The sequence below is a fragment of the Zeugodacus cucurbitae genome, chromosome 5 (genome assembly GCF_028554725.1).
Source record: "Zeugodacus cucurbitae isolate PBARC_wt_2022May chromosome 5, idZeuCucr1.2, whole genome shotgun sequence".
Lineage (NCBI taxonomy): Eukaryota > Metazoa > Arthropoda > Insecta > Diptera > Tephritidae > Zeugodacus > Zeugodacus cucurbitae.
In genome coordinates this window covers 16,836,629-16,855,775 of record NC_071670.1, presented here as the reverse complement: position 1 = coordinate 16,855,775, position 19,147 = coordinate 16,836,629, and the positions used below count along the sequence as shown (strand labels likewise).

Sequence of the window (19,147 nt, the reverse complement as noted above, 5' to 3'; positions counted from 1 at the left end):
TTACAACAAATGCGCGTTTAAATACTTTGCGCGGGAGACACTCAACTTCCATGGAAGATCGACACTTTCTGTTTTGCTTTGTATGTTCTCGTGGGTTGGTGGGTGGATTAACGGTAGGGAGTGCTTGGTCTATGTTAGGTCTAAATAATATTGCACTAAAAATATAATACGTACACATTTATATTGACATTTAAAGGAAATGAAATGTTAACTTAAGGCACAATTTGAGTAGCGTGTATGAAAAAATGCAAATGAAATCAATGCGTTTTAAACGAAAACTAATGAATTGCGATTGAGCAGAAATGATTTTGGTCTAGCAAACACCCAAGCGTACTCAAGATCCAGCTGCGTGCCGCGTGAATTTGCACTGAGTCGGTGTGGGTTTGTATTCGGAAAGAGAAAAAAAACACAAACAACAAAAAATATAACAAATTTGTTTTGTTTTTGTTTGTGGCAAATTTAAATTATTGCAGGAAAAGAAGGGTGAAAGAAAAACAAAATTGTAAATTAATTTTTGTTTCGGACAATTTTTCTCTTTTCATTGATAAAAATTTAAGTATGTATTTTTAGTGCAATACCATTTTATACATAAAGTAATTAAAATACAATTACAATTCAAGTTACATTTTCTCTAATGCGCTTACCTGCCCAGTTTCGCCTCATCATCAATATCGGATGGCGAACGTTTCGCCCGTCGGCACATAGTAGCCATTACGCCCATGCGTACCGTTACACAGCATAGCAGATCGATGATAAAGAGCAACAGCAACACACCGCCCACAGCTATACCCACAATGGTGGCGGAGGAGAGCACTTGCCGTTCAGCTACTTGTATGACATCGATACCTGTTTGGTGGGGTGGAGGGAAAAAAGCAATGTAAGTAAAGTTGTGTAATATTTAAAAGTGTGGTGGAAATTCAAAATGCAGAACTTATGTTTATTTACAAAAATAGTTTTATATCTTTGACAGAAAATTTTGTATGTGAGCAGTTAAAATTATTTATTAATATGCACTTTTCACGTTTTAGTATTATATATATTGATAGGTAAAATTATTAACATTTTTCAAAAACAAAATATAAAATTTTTTATTTAAATTGTATTTTTAATACGGCTTATTAGATAAAAAATATAATAATAAAAATTACAAAAAATTAAAGAATTTAAAATAAAAATGATTATATTAAAGAACAATTAAAAAAGTGGAAAAAAGAATAGAAGCTGAAATAATTAAACATTATAAATAATTTTAGGATAGAATTAATTAAAATAAAAATACTTTGGGAAAATAAAAAATCATAATTTAAAAAATTATCTAAAAATTTAAACAAACTAGTAAAAATTTCTATCTCTAAAATATAAAATCTTATTTTGAAATTAATTAAATTAAATTTTGAAAATAACTGTTTGACTTTATTAATATATGAGTTATAAAATATTTTAAATAATAATATATAATTATTTTAAATTTACTTATATTAAATTTTCAACATACAAATATTTAGTATCATAAAACCTCCCAATTTTATTAAATATACATTGTAACACGTTTGTTTTAACTTTAACAATAAATAAATAAAAGATACCAAACTACATAAATATATAATTTGAAAAATTTTATAATCCGTTATTATTAAAAAACTTAGTAAAAAATAAATTAAAGTAAAATCAAAAATGTAAATTGAAATATCTATAATAATGAATTTAGAACATAATATACACTTCTATAATTATAAAAAAATAGTTTTAATCATTTATAATGTTGAATGATATACATCTGAAAATTATCGTGTTAAAAAAATTAGAAAAAAATAAATAAAAACATTGTTAAGAAAAATTAAAATTTATATAAAAGTATGTATAATTTTATAATAATTTATTCACCATTAAATTAAAAGGAAAATTTATATTATACGCATATTTTGGATTTTTTAGTAACCATATCATGAAATTCATAATTTAAAATAAAACCGTATATCGAACTTCGAAACCAAATATTTCGATTTTGGAGACTAACTTCGAAAATCGGAGAATACAATTTTGTTCCTTATGACTCAATCTCCGGGAGAAAATTAGTTTGGTTCAATACCCAGCCGGGTGTTGTACAGCGCAATTAATCATGTTAAAGAGAATCCAAAAATTGTAGTTTAAAAAATAATAAATATTTGAAATATATTATGTATATTGCGCTTCAATTAATGTTATTTTAATTTAGTTTAACTTCGTGAAAGTGCATATTAATAAGGATTTCTTATTAAAATTATGGTCTTATTAATTAGAACGTTTATGCTCATTACTTGACTGCAAGCATACGCGATTTTCTGTCATTCACAATAATTACAGCAAAACTTAAAAATATGTTTGTACATGTCATATTAGTTATTCGTACTTAATATACTTCATTGTTATATTTTTTCGTTAAATAATAATTGTTATAATTTACATTTTTGTGTGTGTTTATGTATTATTTGCTTGTTTAGAAATTAAAATTAACAAAATAAAAAACTGAACTACCAAAATATTCGAAAATTCATAAAAAATAAAATTTCAAAAATTTTAAGCGAACAAAAAGTGGATCATAATAAAATAAGTAATGCACCAATTGCCAGCATAAAAAAGCATTCCTTACAACAGTGGAAAATCAACTTGCAGGTTGCGTTCAAGGGGTGAGTGAAGACATGCAAACAAATATATTTTACAGCGGAAATCAAACAGATTTTGTTATAAGCCATAGATATATAATATATTAAATAATAATAAAAATTTTAAACAAAAATAATAATAAAGAAAATAAAAACAAACTTATTGTTTACACTTGTAGTATGTATTGTAGAAAAAATAATATGTTTTTCCAATTATATACATTTTATTGTTACATATTTTTGTAGCCAACTGTAAAACTGAAATGAACTTGTTTAAATGGTTGATATTTATGTACGTTTGAATGATAATTAAATTTAAGCATACAAAGCGTTTTAATTTTTGTACAATTCTGTATAAAATAAATAAAAAATAGGCGGTAGAAAAGTTAAATTTGAAAAAATATTTATTTAAAGACATACACAATGGTATTTTTGGTACAATATTCCATAAGTATGTGCGCGAAAAGTGTAAATATATGCAAAATGGTGTTTTGAAGATTCTAAAAATATTAAAAGAATAGTTTACAGTGTCATTTGCGTTGTGGGTCATGGTTGGGATTAGCTAAATTAACTACTATTAAGAAGTCAGCATTGACTAAATTGAATTTTGCATTAATAAAACTTTAATTATACAATTGTTTTTTATATTAATATTAGTTATTACATACAATTTATTGTTTACATTTAAAATACTTATTTTTTATTTTTAATTTGTTTTATATTTAAATACAGCTGTTTTTAAAACACTACTTATAACTTTGTTACCTTTGAAAGACATAAGTTCTTCAATGTTTCTTTGGTGAACTAAGCCGTCGCATACAGTGCCAATACCGTAAAAATACGTTGAACCTTTAATTGTATGATGCGTCGCGGGTTTCCTTGACATGTTTAAATACTCATTAGCGTAAAAGCAAGGTTTACACGTGACAATTTATTTTTTAGGTAGACAATTTTATAAACATTTTCCGATTAGTTGGTTTTTGGTTCATATGTGATATGGAAACGAAACGTATACGCGAACATGGTTGGATATCCATAAAATATATACGTTCAATTACTTTCCTTACTACCAACTTTTCTTGCATGCAGCAATTAATGTTCTATTAAACTTTAAAATCCAGCGCTTTACTATATGTATGCGCTTGCAATCACAAATCCAGCGAACTAATAGACCTTTCACACAGCTACTTAATTGTCCAACTAATTGACTCATTTAACCAGCTGTTTAAAGCGCCTATAAGCTTGCATTAACCTCCTTCTTAAATAATTTCAAGTTATGCAAGTGTTATTATTAATTTAACTATATTATATTTCATTCGCTAATATCTATACATTATGCAAATTTTATAATTATTTTATATTTTTAGTATTATATTTTATTTATTAGAACTACGTATGATTTAGCCAAATGCTTAATTTATAGACGAATTCATATGTTATTAATTTACTTTGCTAGTTTAACACATTCAATATGTTTAATATCTAAATGCTAATAAAATTATAATTATTTACGTTAAACGCCTTCGTAATACATACTCATATATTTAGATATTTTAAATATAACCTTAGTATAAATTATTTACACATTGCATACCATATGTATATATTTTTTATGATTTACGATTAAAGTATTAAATAATTCAATTATTTAGCACTTCATAGTGCAAATTTAGGTGATATTTTTGATAAAATCCGGAAAATAAAAGTTTTCATTCAAAAAAATGCAACGTGGTTAAGAAAGTATGAAGAGATATATTTTAAAAAGAATTTAAATTGGTCGTGTCACTTTTCAGTAAGATTATTAGTTCAAGAACTGTCAAAAAATATACAGTTTATTTTAAATAAAGAAATTATAAATAAATATTATACTAATGCTTTAATAAATAACAAAACCACTTCATTTGCTATTTGGCACTTGCTTTCTAATATAACATATATATGTAAGTCATATCTGATTGCAACAAAAATGAATGCTTCATTTATCAATAGCTAACCTTCCTACATTTAAACTACTAGTTAAATTAACATACATATGTGCTACTAACTTTCAAATATTATTCTAATATAGTTTATTGTCCTAAAAACGTATACAATATGCCCTAAATACATACAAAGGTACGCGAAAACAATTATTTCTGTATAGTATGCATATAGAAACCAACGACTAATAATACACCTGCATATTTAAATATTAATATATCATTAATAGTAATATTTCATTCATTCTTCATTACAATACATTATATTTTTGTATGCAGCGCATTCTTGTTTATTATTATTTGAATAATGCTTTTAATTTTTAGTTGCTATTTTATTTTAATTATTTTATTTTATATTTGTTACCAATATTTTATATGATTCTATTATATTATTTTATTCCATACAATACAGTTTATTATTTGTTTGCATTATTTTACAATTAATAATATTCAGTGTTGCATTCCCTTTAATGTGAATATGTTTCATTTAAGCCGCGTGTAAACGCCGCATTGTTACACAACCGTTCAAACTATCGATAGTGCACAGTTGCGAACAAAACATTTATCGAAATTCGACAACTACCGTTTCATTTAAAATTAATGAATTTATATTTGTTTTGTTGAAACACAGCGCGCAGTAAATACATATTTACACTGTTTAATTCAAATATGTGTTTATAAAATTTTAAATCCTTTTCGCCAGTCGGTTAAGTACAAAATCTGTAGTAAATATTTATAAATGTTGAGAAAAAAAGCAGTTCTAAAGTTCATTGTAATATTTTTATCAAAATTTTGAGTTGTTCACAAGAGCTATTCGTTGCATGGAAAAAGTACACATTCTATGTATCGGGAATGTTTGTGCGATCTGCAGTATGTCGTAGGGATTTCATAAACTGCTTTTATGAAAATTAGCGCCGGCTTCAAAGTGAAGCGTCTTAAAACTATTAATTTACTTTTTATGTAATATGATTTCATTACACTTGTTGTGTATAATATTTGGCAGTGTTAGTCACAATGGAGGTTTTTGAGAAAATAATATTTAATATAAAAAATAAAAGAGTTTTTCTCTCTAAAATTATAAAAATAATAACCGAAAATAGTTTCAATAAACGTTTCGTTAGTTAAAAGGGTTAAGTGTTCGTTTAGAAAGAAATAAAAATTGTTAATATAATAGCGAGAACATATGACTAATAATAATATAAAAGAAGAATTTGTTGAGAAAACAATATTTTATAAATGGAAATAAACAAACATTTTCCCTCTAAAGTTAAAACATAATATATGAGCTGTCTGCGATTCGATTCGTCGAACGTTGGAGAGTTCCGGATCGAACAATCTATATTTAGTGTTCACACAAAGTAACTCATCATTTGAGTTACTGAATGAAAACTAATATACAACGAAATAAGCTAATCGGAAAACAATCGCAGTTAACAATATCAAAGAAAATCCTAAATATCAAACGTTGAAAGCTATTTGGACATACGTAATTCAACTATGGGGATATACATATGTATATTCAAGTAGTAAAAAAGGTTCCAAAATAAAGTACTACGAAATTTTTTTTATGCCCTGTGGTATAAGCGAAATTCAGTTCTACACCGTGATCTTCATATAAAAATGGTCCGGGAAGTTATTCGCGAAACAGTATTGAATCACGTAAACGCTGAAGCCCGACGCCTAGGAGAGACTAGAAATAGTAGGCGTAGATTAAAGCGAAACTTATACGAACATAAAAAATATTTTACGTAATATTTAGATTCTGAAAAAAAAAACTTCCTAAAAGCGTTTGTATTGTTTTTATCTTTTAAATTGAGAAAAAAATTGTATAAATATTTTACTTGTTGCAATTTTATGAAATGTAAAACCAATTCGAAAATAAAAAAAAAATGAGTCATGGTAAAACTGATCGAAAATGTGTAAAAAAAAATCGAAGGTAGCTAAAGTGACCAATCGAAGATAGCTTTATTTATTAAATGATCAAAAATAATTATGAGAGTTTTAAGTTCCTTGATTATAAAAAAAATTTTAATTAAATATTAAATAATAAAAAAACAAAATATATATACATATATATATAAATAAAAATGTTTAATATAATAGAAAAATAATATGAATAATAATATCAATTAAATAATATAAAATAAATATAATAAAAAAGAAATAATAAACAAAAAACACTTTTACTCCAATGTTGACCTTCTTTTATTTTTTTATTTTACAATTATCTGTATTTATATGTACATAAAAACTGTTGCTGTTTACATATTTTAAGTGAATTATGAATTTGTTACAATGTATTGCTAAAATTGCCGTCTGCTTTCAGTAAATAAATGCGCGCGGTTTAGAGGTTAAGGCATACAAATATTAAAATTAATTAATAACAATGTAGTGTTTAAGTAAATAACTAGCGTATAACAAGGTTTATTAAAAATTTCACGAAGAACAAATTTCCTAATATATAAGTATGTATATGTACAACAAGTGAAGCTACTATTGCCTTATTACATTTGGTTTTTTCGTTTGTAACGCAAAAGATTTGCTAAAAGTTAACACTAGAAGCAAATATTTGAAACATATTTTCAAATTATAACAATCATAATATGAAAGCTGTCTTACATTTCATTTGGCTTTTGCTACTTTTTTGGAATATTATCTTTTGTACAATAAAATGGAATACACATCGAAGCAACGTACGCGTAAGTCTTATATGGAAGTATACGGGTTTTCAAATCGGTTTACATACACATTTATATGCATGTATGTATTTATATGTTTAGCTACGCTTATTTACAATTTGTTTTACTTCAATTTCTACTACAACTATTACAACATTACTTCGTCTACTCCATTTCGTGCCAGCTAAGCGCTTTGCCTAGCTAAGCTTTACGTCGTAGTTCTAATCTAATTCACCGTCACTGTGGTGCGCGGCATGTTGCCAATTTTCAGCAGTTGTTGTTGTTGTTGTGGCCACGCATAGGTTGCGAAAGTCGCCAGCGCAATTAGGAGTATGCAATGTTGCCACTTTTCTGCTGCAGTCGCTGTGCCACGGATGCTGGTCGCTGCACCATTATAGGGATTATCTAGAAAAGCACGTGCAAAGGCATTTTCGATTTGTGGTTTGTTTGCGTTTTTTATATTTGCGTTAAATTGAACATTTAATTAAAGTGTTTTTAAATATATTTTATTTTAATTTTGGGTTAGCGTTTTGATTACGGGACAGCAGCGTGTTATTATTTTTTTTTATATTTTTTAGTAGGTGTGTGCACAGTGTATGCAAGAAAAAGAGAAAAGTAAAGAAAACACAAAGTTTAGACAGAGCGACAAAGGAGCTATGTGACTTGTGTGTAGCTAACAAAAAGAAACGCAAAAATTTGTTGCTTTCATTAATTTTTTAATGCGTTTTTATGTGAGTAATTCCATTGTTGGTTGTTTTCTTGCCTAAACTTCAGTGTTTATGGTAGTATTGTGACTGGATGAGGTGAGTGGGTTAAATGCTTGTTGCTTTGTTGTGCGTTTAAACGGTTATACGTGTGTATGTATTTTTAAGCGAGATGACGGCGGTGACATTGCTTGTTATGGTGTTTGTAGACAAAAGCAAGAAGCCCTTTCTTTTCTATGTCAAGGCGGTATACGCGCTTATGGGGCGCCATCAGCACAACTCTAAGCACTTTTGTCATTGTGTTAATGCGTATTTGGGTGGAGGAAATCTCATTTTTGCGAAATGATACAAACTTGCTAAACGAGCGAATTACAATAACTTGCCACAACTTGTTGTTTGTTGTAGTGGCAAAATACTTGCTAACTACAATGCTTAAATGGGGTGAGTGTTAGCAATTGTGGTTAGCTTTAGCTTTAATTTTGTATTTAATTTTTAATGTCAAATGTTGCTAGTTTGGGTGCATGATGACAGTTTTTAGTTAAGTCCAATGCGTAAAGTTTTCCAATCGTTTTTAATTGCAGGCGTTGCGTGGTGTAGCACTAATTAGTATTTATTGTTTTAGTTTTTAATGACACTTGTGATTTTGCATGTTGTTGTTATTTTTTGACATTATATGACACTTGTGAATTTGATATTTTGTTAATTTTGCAGTGTGGTAGTAAATGTTTGTTGGGAATTATTTGCACATTTTAAACTTGTTTTTTTTTTTTTTATATAACGAAAAACACATAATCTTAATGGCACACGCTAAACACTTACGAAAAATAATTGTTTAAAAAATGGGTGTTTAGTTTTAAGCACGTTTACACCCATAAAAACACGCACTAAATAGTTTCCGATAAGAAGAAAACATAATAAATATGCAAATAAGTTGATTTTCAATTATGCGACAGATGAAAATCATATTAATTTCGGGGAAATGTCAACAAAGAATTTTTATGAAAGTACTGTATGAATTCGGGAAACAGCTAGAACAAAATTAATACATGGAATAATATAAAAATGTATGTTAAACATGTATAGAGTAACGAGAAAAATAGCTTAATTACATATATTTATCTATATCGATTATATATTAGCTTTAAACTAAAAATTCTATAAATTTAATACTATTTTAATTAAATTATTAATTGATAAAAATATTTTGAAATAAAATATCTTGTAACACTAGTGTGATCCTGATCCAGAATATAGCAACCCAACTATAAAACAATCTATTTATTTTAGTTTTTGATATGCTGAATTCTTTAAATAAAAAAAATTGTAAAAGTACCCTGGTTTTCAGGCTCTGAGACCCATCTTAGCGCTTAATAGAGGACTGGAAAAAGTTCACAAATCTTGTCAGTTTTCAGTTAATTATTCTCTCTATTCAATAAACTCAATACAAATGTAAATAAATTATTGCACTTCGAGATTTCTTTAAATTTCTAGTTCATTTCGGTTCTGAGACAGTATTTCTTGTCGTTAATGTATTGACTGTAAAGTTCGTTCTCAGTTCACTAAACATGTTTTTGTTTTCAATTATCCTGTATAGATTTCGGTATGGTTTCAGAGTTGTCGCTTAAATTTCTATAATTCATATCATTAGAACGTCTATAAAACTGCTATTTTACAATGTCCCATTCAATACAGTCCGACGAGTTGCTAATACCTAGTTCTCACTATGCAATTTCTGTGACTCGTAATTATTTTTAGATTTGACAAATTCATGTTGCTTTTTAATATTCTACCTATAAGCCAATCTGTATATTTTTTCTTTAATAGATATTTGTTATTCTGTATTATACCTGAGTATGCTTCAGAAACCATATGTGTATCACCGGTTTTCCGAATTTTGTTTGAAAGCAAATGGTGTTCCGTAATACCTGAGACAGACTTATAGTACTTATTGTAGTCTGCTTCAGAAACCATATGTGTATCACCGGTTTTCCGAATTTTGTTTGAAAGCAAATGGTGTTCCGTACTACAATAGAGTTCTAGAAACCATTGAAATTTTGTGGTGTTGTGAAATGTACTACAATGGATTGCATTGAACACACCGAAAGCTTTAAGTTCTTCTGCCACAATCATATGTTTTCTGATATGTTTTGTCATACAGAAAATAAATGAAATTCAAAATAAACTGCAATTAAAAAAACGAAATTTGAAAAAAAAAATTATGTGAAAAATATGTTGAGCAGTAATAATTATAATGGAAAATAATATTTTAAGATTTATTGCAGTTATAACTAAGTCAGGATCAATATCCCTGCCTGTTATTCATAATTATATTTGTGTCACTATGCTTGTACATGGTTTCTTGAGCTTTTATTGTCGTACACATTGTAGTACGGAAACCATATGCCTGTCTTAAGCATTATTAGAGAGACATTGATTGCAAAATTTTTTTTAAAGGAACTAATATTAAAAAATGTTTATAAAATACAATAAAAATATATTCTAAAATATACTTATAATATAAGAGCAATATAATATTTTAATTTATAGATTTTAATAATAATATTTTAATTTATATATGGTTGATTAGATATATAAAAAAATGTATGTATATGAAAATAATTACATTATAATAATACTAATTTGTATTAATCAAATGATTAGTTATAAAACAGTTGGCCACATAATAAATAATACCGTTACGAATTTTTTAAATAACAACAGTAAAATAAAAAAAAGAAATTAAACAAAAAATACGACAGGCATTAAAATAATACAAATATATCAAGAAATAAAAAACGGTTGAGAAAAATGTTTTTGAAGTTATGAGTAGACAACATTTTACATAAAATAGCTACAACAACAAAATAGTTACCTGCATACAAACATACACACAGAGAAATAAAAGTTGACAAAAAGTTACATTGAAATTATTACAATACAAAACACACAATGCAAACATACAAAGAAGACGTTTAAAAGAACACAACAGATGTACGAAGAACGCGCGTTAAAGAGTCTCAAATACAAACTTTAACTTAGAGTACAACAAAAAATACTGTGAGTGGATGCTTTTTTAGAGATTTTAGATATAAATAAAAATGCTATTGTTTTTTTATTTTCAACTTGTTTTTTTAATTAATTATATATCATAATTGTTTGCTTTATTTAAAAAATGAAATTAAAAATTGTTTACTTATTAATTTAACTAAAAATATGTATTTATATAATATGTAGTTATGTTTATAAAAAAATATGCAGTGAGCGTAAACAAATTAGAAAGAGAGAGTGTGTAATAGTAGGTGAGCGCAAATATGTAGAGCGATACTAAAATCTAATAAATATTAAACGATAGTAAGTTTATATATTTAACCGATGTCTTGCACTTTACTTAAGCTAAATATATGATTTCTCTCTGTCTCATTTCATTATAGATTCACATAACTATTTGCAGCGATTTTTTCGATTTATTTTTTATTTTTACATGAAAATATGCACACACAAAAATATAAATTACAACAAAAATTATGCAATATTAACGCGTATACAATAGTGGATGAAAATATGTATTTTTGATAAAATGTTCAAATTATTTTCAATTAGTGTAGCAAAGTAATGACATTTGGTGGGAGTTGTCGTTTAACTGTTTTTTGAATAGCATTGTGAGAACGTGGCATTATGCTGTTTGTTTTGTGGAAACTAGACAACACCCAACAAATGCGTAAGATTTTTTTGTTTTACAAACTAATGAATTCTAATACTCTTGAATGCCTGTATATTTCGCCATTTCGTCATTTCACTAATTCACATTTATATTCTTTACTAATTCATACTACTTTGAGCGCAACTGAATCACTTTGCTTAGCAGCTTTTAAATGTAACATAATATTTAAATTAATTATTGCATATTAAGTAAAAATATTAAACATTATGTATGTATGTATTTGTTTAAGAAGAATTAAAAACTAACTTAAAAATAGCGCACTTTTTTCAAAGCATTTTTTTTGTTTTGTTTATTTTAATTATGTATGTAAGTATGTAATGGAATTCAATTTGAGATTACTAATGTTGACGCGCTTAGGTATTGGCAACAACAATGCCTAGCAGGTGATAAGTATATGAAAAAAAAACTTAGTAGAGTCTAAAGAAATATGTATTTTTTGAAGCAATACAAAAATAATGAGCGTAAAACATACACAACTACAGAATTTCGACAGACAAACATTGAAAGTTTTACATTAACTTGAGCAGACAGCAGGCAAACATAAAAGAAACGGTATATGGAAATTGATATTTTCTTTGACACTTAGGTGAGCTTTGTTAACAAAAAGGGGGTTAAGTTAAGAGCGCACATAATTTCACACGAAATGCAGAAAAAACAATAAGGGTTAAATGTGACAAGTGTGTGTAACCGTACATTAGGGTTACGGGCGCACGAACAAAATAGAATGTTGAAAAATCAAAATTAAAATAAATACGAGTACACAATATTCGGTAATTAAGTAGTAATTTGTATAAAATATGTTTATGTAAGTGTATGAGCAATTTTTTCGAATAACTTTTACTCTTTGGAAAATATGTTGTTATGTTAATGTTTGTAATGTTATGAGATTTTGCCTACTTTCACGAGAACTTTTTGTTTAAAAAAATGTGTTTAATGCACTAAAATTTCATTCTGGTATTTAATTTTTTTCAGAGTATTTTTGTTGCATGTTTTAATTTTGAATGGAGGTATTTTAATTTACGTATATAAGTTTTATAAAAATTACCGTTTTCTTTCAGTGTAATATTGTTTAATGATTTAATTAATTTTCTTAAATAATTTTTAAAATGTAGCTTTAATAGCCACTGAGATGGAAAAGCGAGAAATTCTATTTTTGTTGAAACTGTCAAAATTTGTGTGTCTTATTATTGTAAAATGCTTGCGATAAATACTAATGTCATCGGGATTTATGAAACTTCTTTTGTGAAAATTTTTATTTTTGCTGAAACTGTCAAAATTTGTGAGTCTTACAAAACAGCTGTTATTGACAGTTGCTTACTACACTGTCCGAAATTAGCAATTCTTGTAAATTTTTAAGGAAAATGTCATCCGGACTTATGATACTGGTTTTGGGAAAAAGTTAAAAATATATTGCGGTATTTTTAGACAGTTTTTCATTACTAAAGTAAGGTTAGAAACTTCTAATTAAACATTTCAAAACTAAATCATGCTTTGTTAGATACAAAAATCTTACGTTACAAAATACACTGAAAAAAAAATTTCAAACACAATTGAAGCAACTTTTTGAATAACATTATATACATTTTTTTTAAATTTAGTATGAGAATTTTTTACTTCAATAAAGTAAAATTTGATTTTTAAAATTATTTCAAAACCAAATTTTCAAAATGTTATTCAACACGAAAGTTTAAGGTGTGCCTTCAATTTCAACACTACTTTCAAAAAATATATGTTACCGCCCGTATTACTTTCATTCAATTGTGGTTACTAATACTATTGCAATTACTTTCAAAAAAATTTCATTTAAAATTTGAAATTTTAACTTTAAATTCGATAACGGTTTCTACGAAATTTTAGTGTGAGTTTCTTTCTTATGTTTTGTTTTTGTTTTCTTTGCATCATTAAGCTAACATCGTTGCTACAACGCTAATTAATGTTATGCATGTTGTTGTTGCGAGAGCAATGACAGTTGTTGTTGCTGTTGTGATGGCAGTTGTTGCAGTTCTCGTTCCGGCTGTTCTCGTTGTGGTCATGAATTTAATGTAGTGTTTATGTGGCGAATCGGCCGCCGAATTATAACCGGCCGAATACAATAATGTCCCCAGATTATTATTAGCAGAATCGGACTCACCTCGTGTCGTCTTCATAACAATCGATGCTGGTGATGAGAAACCGATCACATTGTGCGCACGCAATTCGATGCGATAGTAGGTATTGCCACTTAGACGCGACATCTCATATGATGTGGTCTCGACGACGTCCTGCGAGACGCATTGATTTTCCAGTTCATGCCAAGTACCGGCCATTTTAACACCCTGCATTACAGAAGACAGAGAAGTTGGAGTTAGTTAGTGTAGTGCCTATATAATTTGTAAAAAAAATTATTTGCAGTGCAACTTACTGGGCAGTATTTGATTTGATAGAAATCGATGGGTTCACCATTGTCAGCTGGCACGCTCCATCTGAGTTCAAAGTGGTCGGAGTACGGCGACACAACAACGGGTTCTTCCTTGTCATTTTGCACTGGCGCATGTAGTGGCTTGGGCTCTTCAGGCGCTGAACGTCTGGGTGTCGACTGCTGTTGGTTTACGCCCCACGAACCCAAACCAACTTGATTGCGTGCTGCAAAGCGGAATTGATAAGCTGTCTGTGGTTTCAGTCCTTCCACGATGTATGGCGAATCTGGTGACCAGGTACGATTCAGTGATGTCCTCCAATCTGGGTTAATATCCTCTTTGTATTGTACACTGTAGGCGGTAATCGGCAGTCCAAGTTCCGTTGGTGGTCCGCGTATGTCAAAGGTGATTGTTGTAGCGGTAAGCTGACGCGGTATCGCGGCGGCAACTAGTTCGGGTACACGTGCCTCTTTCAATTGCATATCGTGTTCGGCGGTACCATGTACATTGGTGGCAATGCATTTGTAAACGGAATAGTATTGACGTGCAACAGGATGTACAATCAGATCGCTACGTGGTCCAGTACCGACAATGACGAGATTCTTATCAATACCATCCTTAAGTGGGCGACCATTCCAACGCCATTCGATGGTTGCATTTGGTATTCCTTGTGCTAGACAACTGAGATTGGCTTTACGTTCTTCCCAGCTGAAGACTGGTGGCAGATCCTTCATGTGCGAAAAGTCTGGTGCGAATTCAACAGTTATATGACCGGTTTTGTAAGCGGTGTCGCCCTTATTGCGCGCAATACACTGATATAGCCCATCGTCGTTGCGTGTAGTGCTTGTAATGCGTAGCGTGCCCGAGCTTTCGCCGCGTTCCTCATCAAAATGTTGCTCCAAAGAGATGCGTTCATCATCAGCTTGTAAACCTGGTGCGTATTCCTCCTCGGTTCCCCAGCGTCTGAAGGTGACTGCAGGTGCGGGACGTCCCTTCGAACGGCAAGTGATAGCAATTTCTTTCTTACTCACACCGGTTACATTGTAGAACTCGTTGATTTGTGGACGCACCAGCACATTCAATTTGGTCTTCTTATCCACCACGCCAGCGTCATTCTTGGCGATGCAAGTGTAGGTGCCATAATCGTCTTGCGTGACTGAATTAATAGTGAGTAGACCAGTTTGTGGGTTCACTTGGAAACGATCGGCGGTGGCGACATTCTGTTGAGCGGCATCTTTTATCCAAGAAATTTCCGGTACTGGCTTGCCAGTTGCTGTACAATTCGCGGCAAACGGTTTGCCTTCGACGGCTTCAAGTGTGACTGGTAAGTGTGTAATAACTGGACGTATGTAGACTTCTACGCGTATGGTGCGCTCAAGTAGTTCACCAGTTTCAATTACAGCTGCACGACAAGTATAAATGCCATCATCGGACTCTTGTACATTACGTATGAGTAAACCATGTGCTTCTACGACATACTTATCACCAGTGCGAATCTGTAAAGAAGATATACAGGAGGAAGGAATTTAGTGGGGACTGACTTTATGTAGGGTTTCTGTCAAATTATTGTACTGCTTAAACTATTACTGGAAATGTTGTTAATGAGTAATGGTTTCATATTAAAATAGAAGAACAGACTCTCAGAAGGAAGGAGACAAAAGCTTGAAGGGATAAAACTTAAAGTGATTAATGCAGTTCAATATGAAATGTTCAGAACTTAGCAAAGTTTTCAAAACCTGACTAAAAATTAGTGGATTAAATTGGGTTAAAAATTGATTTAAGATAAGCTTAACACCAAAAATGTGCAATAAGGCTTTCACTCAATTGAGCTTTTGGCATAATTGAGCTTTCACATAATTATGCTTAAGTTTAATAAAGCTTTTCACATAAATGAGTTTTCACTTGAATGAACATTTCCTAAATAGTGGAGCTTTTGTTGGCAATGAAATTTTCTTGAGCTTAAAAATAACTTTTTATCATACAATTTTAAAAGTTCGTTAAAAATATAAATATTTTGTTTACTTTTCCAACGTTTCACTTAACATAAAATGCACTTTCGAACTTAACTAAGCCACAAGTGTCTATTACTACAACATAAATACAGATTATACTAGTTTATTTCACTTTTTAAATGCAAATTTTCAGCGAAATTCCTGTGGGAGTCGAAAGTATGCGCATCTATACTTAAGAGTGTAAACACAAAATTACACTTAACAATTTCCTTAAGTTTCGCAAAAGTCTTATAAAAGTGCTCAGTGATAAGCTAAATTTCAATTTATGCAAACGACAATTTCATCTACACGTATGCACTATGTGCGAACTATGCGAGGTATAATGTTGTTGCCGCAAGTGCTGAGTAAAAAAGTTGCAAAGTCTCAACATTATTATTAGGAGGAAGAAATTTACACAAGCTTTTGCAACACACACTACTGGCGTATTGGCGATGAAGTGGGTGTGATGGCGAAAACAACAATATATTTTTTGAAAAATTGTGCCCTTTTGGTTTAACATTGCGCAAGCAAGATGCTGCTTACGACTACTCCGACAACCACAACAACAACTTCCTCATGTATATGACTGCGCTTAGTTGTATAGTTATTTGTAAGTTCGCTGTTGTTGCTTGTCATGGCATACCATACCGTAGTATACCGTCTTTGCTGTCGTCGAAATTCCTAAGTAAATCATGAAGTTTTAATAACATCCTTATGCGCTACTTACCGGATCACCGTTGCGGAGCCAGTCTATGGTCGGATTGGGATCGGCCTTCACTTCACACTTGACAGTGTAGTCTTCACCAAGTATGGGGTATTGATTCTCCGGAGCATTTGTCCATGTGATGGCGACTAAAAGTAGACGAGAAAAAAAAACGTGAATGAAAAGAGATTGCATGAGAGAATTCGTAAAGAAGCAGTTAGGTATAAAAGAGCATAAGGAAGCAGCAAATGCACACTGATAAAATGTAAAAGCGAAAACTTGCCAAAAAATATATATGTATGTATAGTGAGTGGAAATTGCATTGAACACGCAAAAGCAGCGCCGACAATGTGTGGTGCCGGATTAGAGTGTGTGAAGGGAGCTGTAAGCGTAGTCGGCATAGCTGCTGGCGCTGAACATGTTGACGACGACGCGCTCGTGGGCGTTGCTTAAAAAGTCAAAGTCAAGCAAACGCTTGAGCTACGGCTTGTTAGTTGTTAACACAAGCAGCGCTTGCTAACATTTATTGTTGTTGCTCTTTTGGCATGTTTGCAATGCGCGCAACATTTGAAAGGCAAACAAAGTAAGGGAGATGAGAGAAATTACGAAAAAAAATTTACAAAAAATATAAAAAAATCGTGGAAATAAACTAAATCGCAGCACTTGAATCTCTCTATTCCCAATACCGATTTTTCTACGCCTTTATTTTTGGCTGCACATTGCAATAGCACTTACACTACTTGTAATTTCTGTGTAGTTCGTGCAATTTGTGCAATCTTTACACAACGCTACACTCGTCTTTTTGCGCTGTCGTGCCACAGAGCGACTTCTTTGATGACTGTTCCTTTAGTTGGCCTGTCCGGCAACCCGTCGGGAGCAATTCGACAGCACATTGTCAGGCCACTTGCCACTTGCCGGTCAGCGCTGGCTGCTTGTTGGCGACCGGTCGTTGCACCGCCATGCTTGTTGGTTGTGATAACAAGCTGAAATGCTGAAATTATTTTCTACATTTCTTGTATGTGCTTTTTTGTTTTTTGTTTTTATTTTTTATTTTTTATATACTTTTTTATTTTTCACTCTCTAAGCTATTTGCTCGTTGGCGTCTTTTGTGTTCTGAGTAGTTGTCATTGCAAAGTGCAAATAACAGCAAGCGTTATCAAAAAGGTTATTTTTTGTTGTTGTTATTATTGGTATTGCTATTGCTATTGCTCATGCCACTTTCGGTGTCGTTGTTGGCAGCTGTTTTCTAAAAGCCAGGCGTCTTAAGGTGGCGACACGCCATACATAATACAAAAATATATATACAAAACCATATATACATATGAGTATGGATTGTTGTTATGCACATGTAATCTTCTGCACACATACATTTCCTGCATCTACATTATGTCTGTCATTGTGTGTTCCATTTTGTTTGTCTGCGTGTAATGTATACTCTCCTGCAATTTGTCTATCTTATCACCGCATATTACAGACACTTTTGCTCATTTACACATACTCGTACAGTCATACATAAGCATATGTAAATATATCTGAGGAGGTATGTGTTTAAATTGCTTTGTATAGGCGGTTGGGTAAGTCCTTTGTTGGCATTGTGCAGATAAGTCCATTCTAAGGCGGTAATTTGATTGAGTTATACGCTTACGAATAATTACATGTGTGCCGAAAGCTCAACAGCTTGTAAAGGCCAGATTATAATTTTATGTTTAAGGATTTACTTATAAAATAATGGTATGTAATTTGCATTAAGTGGTAAATTTAAATGTGTTAATTGTTAAATATAAATAATACTAAATAAATATTCATTAGGGGTTTATTAAGCTCTCTGAGTTTCGTGAAGTTTTCCAAAGTAACGTTTAAGTTACTGAAGTTCTTTTAGTTTCCGAAATTCGAGCTAAATTTTTTTGGGATTTCGTTAAGTTCTTTAAAGCGTTAAGTTCGTTAAGTTTTCCAAAGTGGTTTAAAGGTTACTAAAGTTCTTTTAAGCTTCTGAAATTCAATCTAAACTTCAAAACAACGTTTTTTGACATAATATTTTAGTTTTTCAGAGCTTTTAACAATATTATTTTACTTCGTTAAGCTCATATCGCTTTTGTTCAATGTTTATTCTATATTTATTTTTGTTTAAGAGTTGATAGTGTTTAAAAGCTTTTTAAACCCGTTGAGTTTATGTAACTTCGTTGCAAGTAAAGTTGTTTCATATTTTTCACTAATTATTTATTTTTTATAAACAATTTTTCGTTTTTTGATGCTTTCTTTTAGATATTCATAAGCCCTTTAAGCTCTTAAGTAAACCGTAACTTTATCTACGTAAATTTTATTTTCATATAATT

At 30.3% G+C, this 19,147-nt stretch overlaps 1 protein-coding gene across 7 annotated transcripts in view; it reads right to left on the bottom strand.

Annotated features, from left to right (window-relative positions):
• The window catches only part of LOC105217862 (fasciclin-2), a 192,317-nt gene that overhangs the window by 6,549 nt on the left and 166,621 nt on the right, over positions 1–19,147 (bottom strand). For 4 of the 7 annotated variants that reach the window (XM_011193090.3, XM_011193095.3, XM_011193094.3 and 1 more), the window contains 4 exons: positions 16,839–16,963; positions 14,126–15,616; positions 13,856–14,039; positions 645–846 (listed from right to left, as the gene is read on the bottom strand). In XM_011193090.3, coding sequence (XP_011191392.1) covers positions 645–846; positions 13,856–14,039; positions 14,126–15,616; positions 16,839–16,963 — 2,002 coding nt within the window. Of the gene's footprint in view, positions 1–252; positions 368–644; positions 847–6,802; positions 7,705–13,855; positions 14,040–14,125; positions 15,617–16,838; positions 16,964–19,147 lie in introns of those variants that run through there. The other 3 variants (XM_054232197.1, XM_054232198.1, XM_011193097.3) reach the window with 2 other exon arrangements.